Genomic DNA, 12,602 nt, shown 5'->3' with positions numbered 1-12,602 from the left:
ATAAGCAAGTGTGTATTTGCTGACTGAGGCTATATGGCTTAATGGAAGACAAGGCTGGAAGTGACAATTCTAAATTATATGAAGAACTCTTGTATTAAGAAATCCAACAAGCCTAGGTGCGGTGGCTCACGCCTGTAATCCCAGCACTTTGGGAGGCCGAGGCGGGCGGATCACGAGGTCATGAGGTCGAGACCATCCTGGCTAACACGGCGAAACCCCATCTCTACTAAAAATACAAAAAATTAGCCGGGTGTGGTGGCGGGCGAGTATAGTCCCAGCTGAGGGAGGAGAATGGCATGAACCTGGGAGGTGGAGCTTGCAGTGAGCCGAGATGGGGCCACTGCATTCCAGCCTGGGCGACAGAGCAAGACTCCGTCTCAAAAAAAAAAGAAAGAAATCCAACAAACTTAATAGCTGGACTAGAGTTCATTCCGGCCTAACACAGATTTTAAAATACGTATGCTTTAAGTATTCGGAGATAAATTAGGAAATGAGTTCCATTTTAAAAACAAACAAACGTGAAATTAAGAATCAAAATAGGCCAGGCGCGGTGGCTCAAGCCTGTAATCCCAGCACTTTGGGAGGCCGAGACGGGCGGATCACGAGGTCAGGAGATCGAGACCATCCTGGCTAACACGGTGAAACCCCATCTCTACTAAAAATACAAAAAACTAGCCGGGCGAGGTGGCGGGCGCCTGTAGTCCCAGCTACTCAGGAGGCTGAGGCAGGAGAATGGCGTAAACCTGGGAGGTGGAGTTTGCAGTGAGCTGAGATCGGCCACTGCACTCCAACCTGGGCGACAGAGCGAGACTCCGTCTCAAAAAAAAAAAAAAAAAAAAAGAATCAAAATAAAAACAGAGAACTGAAACAAAATCAGGTGGATGTGAAAAATAACCAAATAAAAACTATAGAAATGAAAATATTAAATAAGATGAAAAATGTAATAGATGGGGTAAACTCTAGACTAGATAGAGATGATGAGTAAATTAGCACTCCCCCACATTGCTGGTAGGAGTGTAACTTGCCACATCTACTGTGAAAAATGGTTTGCATTATCTACTCAAAGTGAAGACACACATAATCTATGGCCTAGAAATTCTACTCCTACAGAAAGGTGAATATATTTACATCAGGAGGCATATACAAAAATGTTCATAGCAGCATTTTTCATAATAGCCAAATACTGAAAACCACTCGAATATCATCAACAGCTGAATAAATACTAAACTTCAATAATTTCATATAGCAATAAGAAGGAATGAAAAAAACAGCTATGTATAATACTGTGGATGAATCTCACAAACATAATGTTGACTGAAAGAAGCCAGATCAAAAAATACAAAAAAATATATACTAAGTGACTGAGATACGCATGCACATGCTCTCTCTCTCCTCTTTTATATTTTTAATATATCAAATATTAAACACATGCAAAACTAAACTCTGGTGTTCAGGGCTGCACATTTAAGTGTTAGAACTACAAAGAAAAGCAAGGAAGTGATTATGATAAAAGTCAGGCTGATGTTTATCTCAGGGAGAGGGAGGAAGTTGTGATCAGGGGCAAATAGAGGTTCTTGGGATTGGCAGCATTCTAGGAACAAGTTACATGAGACTTTACAGTAGTTTTTCGAGTTGTACATTGATATTTAATGCATTTTTCTGTATGTGTCTTATATTTCATAATACAAAAAAGGCTTTTATGTTTTGTCTTGTTTGTTTTAAAGAGAGAACTTGGAAATGGAAGGTAGATACTGAGAAACTCACCAGGGACGCAGCACAGAGAAACAAAGAGATTAAAAAAATATAAAAGGGCAGTTAAGAGACATGGATGATGGGTTGAAAGGTTCCAATATTCATCCAATAGCAATTCCAGAAGAGGATGGAGGTAATGGTAGAGGAGCAATATTTGAAGAGATAATTGCTGAGAACTTTCCAGATCTGAAGACAGACTTGGATCCAAGTACCTAACAGGATAAATAAAAATAAATCCAAACCCAGGCATATCATAGTAAAACTATAGAACATCAATGATAAAGAGATAATGTTAGAAACTCCCAGACAATAAACCAGATTATCTACAAATGAACCACATATTAACAGCAGAGGTCTCATCAGCATCGAAAATGGCCAGAAGGGATGTGGGAAAAACAATTAATATAGGCTTTTATACTAATCCTCAGAGTGAGGGCAAAATAAAGACAAACCTAAAAAGAATAGGCTTACTATCCCACACTATTACTAAAAGAAATATAGAAGGATGCCCCTCAGCAAAAAAAAAGAAGAAAAAAAAAGTAGGTGGGAATAAAAAAGGTATGAGACGAAAGAAATGATACTGGACACAGAAAACTAAGAAAAGTAAGTCAATAAATATGATTTATTGTGGACTGCAAAGTAAACAATAGTAATTATTGCATGTTGAACAAAATGGGGGAAATGAAAGCTTTAAACAAGATAACACGATTGGTGATGAAGGAGGTAGAATAAAATATTAGAGGTCCTCATCATGGTTGGGAGATTAAAAATACCAAACAATGACATACACGCTTAGAAAAATATATGGTTAAACAATGTCTTAAAAATCTAAGGGTATACACAAAAGAAAAAAAAAATCACCAAAATAAAAACATAGAAATGCTTCTTATTCCTCCCAAATCAGCAGAGGAAGAATGAAAAAAGACTAAAAGACTGAAGATGGGTAGCTATAGTCTCAGGTTTTAAAGAGCATAAAGACTAAAATGTTCCTATCTCCAACTTCTAAGCCTAACAACAGTCGATCAAATGAAAGACAATGTTATTAAATATATACTTCGTAAGCATTTACAAAAAAAGGAATTAGTATGACCAAGTGAAATTAGCATGAGTTTACTGATAAAAAGTCTTACCAATCTAGCATTATTCCCCACCCTTGTTTTTTGGTTTGGTTTAATTTAATTTTTTTAAATGTTTGTTAATTGTAAAAAAAAAAGGTAAGAAAACATAAAGAAAAAAATTCTAACTACACCGTTAACATTAGTATGTGTATGTGTGCTGTTGTTGTTGTTGCTGAGACTGCTAGGTTAGCAGATGAAGGAAAGGACATAAGCTAGATGCAGGGACAACAACACTGGGCTTGGTAGACTGGAGCCCAGAACTTCCAGACTTACAAGGAAGGAAATGGTACAGCAGGGTGGCCTAGGCATCAAGGTTTTGATGTCCAAGCATCTGGATGTGCATCCTGGATCTGCTACTTACTGTTGTCAAAAGTTACTTGGCCAAGGGAGTCCAATTTCACTTTTCTAATCTCAGTTTCCTCACGTGTAAAACATGGGGATAGGAGGGTGTAACTAAGTATATTGTCATATGATCTAGTGTCTCTCTCAGCTTTTACAATTCTAAGCATCTAAAAGCATTACATAAATTGAAACAAAATCATAAAGCATATGCCTGTTAAATCTCCAGATGAGACAAAACTGAAAGAGTAACAGTAAAGAATGAAAACGAATTCAGACTATATAGGAATAGGCTAAAATCACTATTATGAAATTAAACAGAAAGAAACAAAGACCTGAATTTAGATTTAACAAAAAAACTACACAAATACAGAACGAAGCAGACTTGGTTTGACAATGATTCATTTGAAAACAAGCTAGGTTTTTTAGCATATGCTCCCAGGGCCAATAATATGAAGGGGTTATTACTAAATTAATGAACTCTCAGGCTAGAAAAGCAAAAGTAGTGCTTATGGTAGGAGAGGCACAAATCACCCTATTGATTGAGTACAGGTCAGATTAGATGTAGAATATTATATTCCATTCTGGACGACATGAATTGCAATGCACCCAATGAAGGCAGCTCAGAACTATAAAGCATCCATAAACCATGTGAGATCAAGGCATTGGGTCAGTTTACCCTGGAGGAGGAAGACCCAGAGAAACTGACTGCAGCCTATAATGTTAGAACGCTTTTGACAACCAATGCAGGTCCAATGCTAGAGGTGTTATTAAGAAGCAACTTTGGGTGCTGTCTTCAGATAGAAGCTGGATGGCTACTGGTAAAGGACTGGTAAAGGAGACAGGAGAAGGCTTTTCATATTGGGAGGGGAGTTAAGACCCGGTGACCCCTGTCCCTGAGGCCTGTCCCAGGGGGGTCTTTTTTACAGGCCTGTCTAAGGCACCTGTAATTCTAAAGCACTAATTGTCTCCTATGCAAGAAGAAAAAAGGCAGAATCATATTCTTCTTATCATATTATAGGTAACACTTATCAAGTGCATATTCTATGTGCCTATTGTTGTGCTATGCACTCTCCACAGATGGAAAGTAGAAAGGGAGAGGGCTTGTAGGATTTTAAGTTCTGAGAAGTGTTAAGATACCTTTAATATACAGACTAAGTTTTCACAAATGCTTCCATCCATAGAAAAGGAGCTGGGGGCAGATATTATAGTGTTTATGGGTTGGGGAAGGGAGAAAAATAGAAATAAACTAATATTCTTCATGTGCTAGGCATAATGACTAATAAAATGTTTTAACTCTAACTAGAAGTCTTTAACTTGTGACCAAATTATTATCAGACACTCCAAAAATGAGCCTCAATAAGTTTGCAGATCACGTGTATACTTGTGCATTATAAGGTAGCCATTTCAAAATTAATTATATAGAAACGCTTATAAAAAATGTATCTGATTTTACAAAAAGAATACTATTTCTTTGACTTTATAAATAAACGTTTCTAACACAAACTTACCATATCCTACAGGCTTAGGCTGGCATATTCCTACTATAACATACAAACACGTTTGAAACAAATGTTTCCAGTGATAAGTGGCATAAATCTCCTCACTTTCTTTTCTATATCAAAACGTTACACGAAATTTATTTTTATGAGGAGACAAGTGAAAAGAGTTATTCTGCTTTTTTGTGCCCAGGATTCTCTTTGGAACACTGGAGCATTTTATTTATAAAAACAAATAATTTTCAAGATGAAAGAAATGTTAGCACGTTAATCCAATTAAACTTTAGAGATTGAAAAAAAAAAAAAACCTTACATTGTAAAGCTGTTAAGTAATATGCCTAAGGTGACACAATTAATTGGCATAAGAACTGAGGAACCAATCTAATCAAGGTCTCCTGTGAGTCCTGACACCCAGGTCAGTCTCAGGTTCCTTCAACTCAATCAAATGCCAAGAAAGCAGAACTTTTTGAGTCCTCTGTATTAAGATTTACCAGAAAAGTGTTAGAAAACACTGTAACTTTTATTAGCTTTGAATGTTTGTCATATTATCCATATTGATTAAAAAGAACTTACTTCCAAAGCATAATATACTGGTTTGTCTCTGCCAAGTTTGTAAGCCACTGTGGTGAGAAGGCCATGATCAGAAAATACACACTGTAGGAAAGAAAAAAAAAAAAGATTTCAGTAGTGGAAAATGAAAAGATAACATGAGAACATTTTTTTAAAGTTATAATAACATAGGTACAAAATAATGCAATCAATAAACCAATTTTTAAAAATAAATATAGTCAAAATGATCAGAATTAAGAACACATTTCAGCTGTATAAAAAGTTTATTCCTTGTTTCAAATTAGATTTGCATTAAGAATTTGATGAGGTCTCAGTCTAGATTTCCCACCAACACAATTAAAAACACACATATAAAATTCAAAAAGTCTAAAATGGTTCTTATTAGAACCATTCAAATTTTGTATTGAGCTCTAAATTAAACCCTGATAAAGATTAACTAAAAGCTAAAGACTAAAAGTAATTTAATAGCAAATTATGTTCAAGCATTATTTATATGAACTTAAAGACTTTTATCAATTTTTTAATTTAAAGAACCAACCTTATGGCCTGTATTACATAGTAAGAAACATCCTGTTCCATACCTAGAGTTGAAGGGAGAATGAATAGTAAGACAATTTTATTGAAAGCAAATAATGAAACATTAATAATACAAATGATCAAAACTGACATATAATTTAGTCCAAAAAAGTCATTATATTATAGTTTTATAAAAGTTCCTAAAGTTAACAAAAATCATATATCTTCATGGAATGTTTTAGAAATCAGCCTAGAAGAAAATGTACTTAGAGCAATCTTTTTTTTTTTTTTTTGAGATGGAGTCTCGCTCTGTTGCCCAGGCTGGAGTGCAGTTGCACAATCTTGGCTCATTGCAACCTCCGCCTCCCGAGTTCAAGCGATTCTCCTGCCTCAGCCTCCCAAGCAGCTGAGACTACAGGCATGTGTCACCACGCCCAGCTAATTTTTTCTATTTTTAGTAGAGACAGGGTTTCACCGTGTTAGTCACGATGGTCTTGATCTCCTGATCTCGTGATCCACCCCCCTCGGCCTCCCAAAGTGCTGGGATTACAGATGTAAGCCACTGTGCCTGGCCAGTGCAATCTTAATAGAAAAATGCAGATACAGTATTTAGTGTTTAGTTAGTCCTAGGCCAGGGCTGTGTTTATAAAATACCATTGAATTACAATAAATTCTAAGTTCTGTCATAGTATGTTACTACTAATCCATGTGGAGTGAAGCATCATAACTGACAGCCAGCTTAGCTCATTAATACAGTCATAAACCGAGAAACACCACTATCTTCAGGCAGCGTAGGGAGGCTGGATACAGAGTGTGGGAAGGTGTAGTTGGAAAGCTAGGACAAGAGTGGCATGGAAGGGAAGGCAATTTAAGGTCTACCTTTGATAATCAGAGCCAGAATGTAACATGGCTGTTACAGAAGAACTAAATTTATTTTGTGGCAGCCTTATCAATATAAACTTTGGACTCTGCAGCAAGTCTGGCCCTTGGACATTAATAGGTAGTTTTGACTTGTGCCAGGCAGATAAGTGGCCCAAAGTGATACCAATAAGAGTCACAGAGGAACAGTTAAGCTGAGTTGGGGTAACAAGGTTGCTACAGTCACCCTTGCTTAGCTCTGCCCAAGCTGGGCATTCCCTCCCCGTGGGCCTTGCTGCTATGCCCTGCACCACCAGGGTTCTGACTGTGTTGGTGACATTCCAGCAATTGAAAGATGGGACAGCACTCAGTCCAGGAGCTGGCAGAAGGATCCCAGAAGAAGCTACTACCAGTCAGCACTAATTCAAAAGATCCCATCAGCTGCATTTTGATTGTGCAACAAACACAAAACCAAGGGAAATTGTTTTCTGACATTTTTCCAGGTACCATTGTTCTGAATAAGGATTAGCCTAGGATAGTCTATATCCTCTCATCCAAATATATGCTTGGCCTGCTTCATGAGCAGGTGACAAATTCAAGGAGCATGGGACTAATATCTAATTTTGTAAAGACACTTGTCAAATAACACTAGGTACAGGTAACACATTTACAAACTAAAACACAAAATCACTATACTGTTTTATTGCCACACACTGAAAAAGCTATATATTTCAAGTTAATCTACTGTGATAAATACTCATAAAAATGGAGGTTAATTATCTATTTCATGCTTTTTAAAGGAGAACTCTGTACCAATTTAGCATCCATATAAACACTATACTGAACAGTTGCATATGTGTCTTAGTGCAAAATTGATGAGAAGACTCAAGGCACTTAATAAAAGTGAATTCTTAAGTGAGTATACTTAATAAGCAATTAATGAGTATTAGCAAATATGAAGAGACTTCCTTGCTATATTTAGGCCACAGCTTTTAAAGCAGTACACATGCAAGTATTTTCCTCTTAAATTTTATTGTTCTTTCTTCCCAGTCATCAAGCACATATGGAGCTTTCAGCATTTACGTGATCTACCTCGCCTTCTTCACTGTACATTGTACTCACAGAACACTGTACTTTGTTCAAACATCCCAGAAAGATGTCTCACTTTTCCAGCTTCTGCAAAGGTAAAGGTTGCTTGCTCTCCTTCATGACTATCAGATCAGGACTGAGCAGCCCAAAGAGGTGTGACAAAGATGGCACACAGGGGCAGGGGGTTGACCCTGGAGGAAGCTATGAGGGAGGTAAAAACTTTGTCACACTCAATCAGCACTCCTGGATAAATGAGACAGCTATCTTAGGTGCTCTTTCAGAAAAATAAAATTTAATGTTCAAATAATCAATTTTTTTTAACATTCTAGAAAAATTGGAAAATACAGCTAAGCTGAAAGAAAAATTAGAATCATCCATAATTTCTTCCCCCACTCTGAAACAGAGATGGGCTTTTCATTGAATTCTGAGTGGACTGTCATTTTCTCTCCGCTGAGGTTGGGAGAAATTAACTAAATTTTCAATCCCAGTCTCTCTAACCTCTTACTTGGTCTTGCCCATCACTTATACCCCATTTATTTTACAACTTTCATCTGTTCTCTGCTCAGACGCCAAAGAAACATTCTCTGATCTTACCATAACTTACAAAGAAAATCAAACAAAATTCCCAAAATGTTACATAATCCTGTTAACCTCACAAACTATGTCCTTCTCTCACCATTCCTAGATGGTTATATTTTTGCAAAGCACATATCTTCGATTTCCTACCTGCTTACATCTCTTTTGACCGTTTGTAATCAGGCTTCTATCTTGAGCATTCTAGTAAAACTTCACTCTTGAAAGTCACCAAATGGCCAGGCATGGTGGCTCACACCTGTAATCCCAGCACTTTGGGAGGCCAAGGTGGGCAGATCACAAGGTCAAGAGATCAAGATCATCCTGGCCAACATGGTGAAACCCCGTCTCTATTAAAAATACAAAAATTAGCTAGGTGTAGTGGCGTGCACCTGTAGTCCTAGCTACTTGGGAGGCTGAGGCAGGAGAATCACTTGAACCTGGGAGGCCGAAGTTGCAGTGAGCCGAGATCACGCCACTGCACTCCAGCCTGGTGACAGAGCGAGACTCCATCTCAAAAAAAAAAAAAAAAGTCACCAAATGAAGACCTAATTTCTATGTATAATGGTCCATTCTTGGTACTCAGCCTCTATGACCTCTTAATAATGTTTTGTGCTACTGACCATGCCTCCCTCATAAATATCTCCACCCTGGATTTCCACACTAATGAATAACTTCAGGCTAGGTGCAGTGGCTCATGCCTATAATCCCAATAGTTTGGAAGGCTGAGGCAGGAGGATTGCTTGAGCCCAGGAAGTTGACACAACCTAGGCAATATAGTAAGACCCCATCTCTACAAAAAATTTAAAAATTAGCTAAGTGTGGTAGCATACACCTGTAGTACCAGCTACTCAGGAGGCTGAGGGGGAGAGGATTACTTGAGCCCAGGAGGTCAAGCCTGCAGTACACTGAGATCTCACTATTGCACTCCAGCCTAGGTGACAGAGTGAGACCCTATCTTATATATATATATAAGATATATATATATATAATTTGTAATCTATATATAATCTATATATAGATATCTATATATATCTATAGATAGATATCTATATATATCTAGATATATATAACAAAGATAGATATAACAAAGATAGATATAGATATAACAAAGATAGATATAGATATATATAACAAAAAATGAATAACTGCATTGTTTTTCTGACTTCTCTATCCCGGTGCCTGCTACTTCTACTTATGTAAATATCTTCTCTACTTGTGTATTTTTTCTTGGTAATTTCTTCTACTTCTACTGCTTCAAAATCCCCTCTATCTAGGGAAATAGGGAAATTCCAAATTTTCCATCTTTTTTTTTTTGAGGCAGTCTCACTTTGTCACCCAGGTTGGAATGCAGTGATGCAATCTCAGCTCACTGCAGCCTCTGCCTCCCAGGTTCAAGCAATTCTTATGCCTCAGCCTTCTGAGTAGCTGGGATTACAAGCACTTGCCACCACACCCAGCTAATTTTTGTATTTTTAGTAGAGACGGGGTTCTGCCATGATGGCCAGTCTGGTCTCAAACTCCTCACCTCAAGTGATCCACCTGCCTTGGCCTCCCAAAGTGCTGGAATTACAGGTATGAGCCACTGCGCCTAGCCAAAAATTTCTATTTCTATACAGAACTTATTCCACATTTCCAAATGTGTGCAACATACAGTGTGCCAGCACCACAAACATGCTCTGAACAGAAATTCTTCTACTCAGACCCTTTCCACTTTGGCTAAGCCTAACCACAGGGTCCACGTACCTAGATGACATACCTACTTCCCCTCCCTTTCTCCTCTACAGTGCCATGCACATTCACTCATGGCCTCCCTCTGTCTCCATCCTTCTGAGCCCATGTGCTCATTACCAGGACACTATAGTGGCTTCCTCCATGGCGTCTTGGCCTCTAGTCTTTCCTCACTTTCACCCAAGACTGCTACTGACAACTCCAGTCATCTCTGAACACCAGCTCATAAGCCTTCAAAAGTTTCCTACTGCCTATCAAGAAAAGCTCCTTAGCCTGAAATATCAGGCTTCACAACATGATCCTAGCTTTATATTTTTTGTCACTTCCCTACTCTAATGTTCTCTATATTCTCTAAACAAAGTCTTCTATTTCCCCATACGTATCTTTGTTCCATGTTCCCTGTACCCTCCAATACTGCTCATTTTTCAAAGCATCTCATTACTAAGATAATCTTTTGTAATTTTTATTTCCTCCCATTGAAACCCAACAGCTTTGCTTCAAAGTTTCTCATGGCACATAAGTTCTGATTTATACATGATTAACTGCATATTTGTGTTCTTTTCCCTCAGGGAGATAAATATGAGATCAAAGATCTTATAATTTGTTGTTTCCCTCTTCCAATCTGTAGTAGCTGCAGAGGTACTCAAACAAGTCCTCCCTAACTTAAATTCATCACTTAAGGACTTGGCTGATAATGCTAGCGGGGAGGGGAGTAAAGAGAAGAGGAAAAGCAGGCTACTGTATTGGGTACCTACCATATGCTACATACAGTCATCCCTTGGTATCTGGGGCGGACGGCATTGATTGGTTCCAGGGTCCCCTACCGCCCCAACAGATACTAAAATCCAAGGATGTTCAAGTACTGTGGATAAAATTGTGTCTATTTGCATGTAACCTACAGACATCCTTCTCTTGTATGTTTTAAATCATTTCTAGATTATTTATAATACCTAACACAATGTAAATGCTGTGTAAATAGTTGTTATACTGTATTTTAAAATTTGTATTTTTCTGTTGTATTGTTATTTTTTATGGGTTTTTTTCCTGAATATTTTTAATCCACAGATATGGAACCTGCAGATACAGAGGGCTGATTGTACCATGCTAGGCACCTAAAATATAGATAACATTTGATTTACTAGCAGTAGTGTTCCTGGCAGAGGAGGAAAGAAAGAGAAAAATAACCTAGTTTTCTACCTTATTTCTCTTGACTCTTGATTCAGCTGCCTGGAACCCAGATTCCAAGAATGTTTCCAGACTCAGGCTGACTCAAATGCTCTTGGTCATATAATCTCAGATTACCATGACCTGCAAAGAATTCCCACATCCCTTCTCCTCAAAAACTTCTCACACAGGCCGGGCGCGGTGGCTCAAGCCTGTAATCCCAGCACTTTGGGAGGCTGAGACGGGCGGATCACGAGGTCAGGAGATCGAGACCATCCTGGCTAACACAGTGAAACCCCGTCTCTACTAAAAAAAATACAGGCCGGGCGCGGTGGCTCAAGCCTGTAATCCCAGCACTTTGGGAGGCCGAGACGGGTGGATCACGAGGTCAGGAGATTGAGACCATCCTGGCTAACCCGGTGAAACCCCGTCTCTACTAAAAAATACAAAAAACTAGCCGGGCGAGGCGGCGGGCGCCTGTAGTCCCAGCTACTCGGGAGGCTGAGGCAGGAGAATGGCGTGAACCCGGGAAGCGGAGCTTGCAGTGAGCTGAGATCCGGCCACTGCACTCCAGCCTGGGCGACAGAGTGAGACTCCGTCTCAAAAAAAAAAAAAAAAAAAACAATACAAAAAACTAGCCAGACGTGGTGGTGGGCGCCTGTAGTCCCAGCTACTCGGGAGGCTGAGGCAGGAGAATGGCGTAAACCCGGGAGGCGGAGCTTGCAGTGAGCCGAGATCGCGCCACTATACTCCAGCCTGGGCGACAGAGCCAGACTCCATCTCAACAACAACAACAACAACAAAATTCTCACACAAATAATGTCACACTCTTGCATGAGAACCGCTGACCCTGCTAGATTACAAGAACGTTTAATCTAGAAATGTTACATATTCCATTATTCACAAAGGAAGAACTTAACCACTGAAGTTAAAATCGATGAGATAATTAGGAAATCCTCAAGAAGAGAACAATTAAATGTAGCCTCTTGCCAGTCGTATAGAAATCTTTTCCATACAGGAGGTAGTATAGTACACAGGTTAAGAACCCTGGCTAAGGAATGAGATGGATCTGGGTGCAAATATTACATCTCCCACTTACTGGTTGTATGCTGTTGCATAAATTATTTTCTTTAATTATCAGTTTCCTGATGTATAAAATGGGAATAATAGGATCTATATGTGGATTAAATGATATCATGTGTTTAAAGCACATGAAACATTATAGGTAACACAATAGCCATTGGCTGAGCTTGTGTTATAATTGTCACTATCATTTCAGCTTTTGAGGCATATTCATTTTTGTTCATGAATACATATACTTGGCAGGTAGCTTTTTTAATATTTAAAAGATTACGTTGGCCAGGAGCGGTGGCTCATACCTGTAATCCCAGCA

At 38.6% G+C, this 12,602-nt stretch overlaps 1 protein-coding gene across 10 annotated transcripts in view; it reads right to left on the bottom strand.

The window, feature by feature from the left end:
* GK (glycerol kinase) overlaps positions 1–12,602 on the bottom strand; it is a 79,495-nt gene that overhangs the window by 18,380 nt on the left and 48,513 nt on the right. For all 10 annotated transcript variants that reach the window (XM_050775138.1, XM_050775130.1, XM_050775131.1 and 7 more), the window contains 2 exons: positions 5,817–5,859; positions 5,282–5,362 (listed from right to left, as the gene is read on the bottom strand). In XM_050775138.1, the coding sequence (XP_050631095.1) occupies positions 5,282–5,362; positions 5,817–5,859 (124 nt within the window). The remainder of the gene's footprint in view (positions 1–5,281; positions 5,363–5,816; positions 5,860–12,602) is intronic.

This window comes from Macaca thibetana, chromosome X (genome assembly GCF_024542745.1).
Source record: "Macaca thibetana thibetana isolate TM-01 chromosome X, ASM2454274v1, whole genome shotgun sequence".
Lineage (NCBI taxonomy): Eukaryota > Metazoa > Chordata > Mammalia > Primates > Cercopithecidae > Macaca > Macaca thibetana.
The sequence above is the reverse complement of the archived record's forward strand: the minus strand, read 5'-3'. Positions and strand labels throughout refer to the sequence as shown.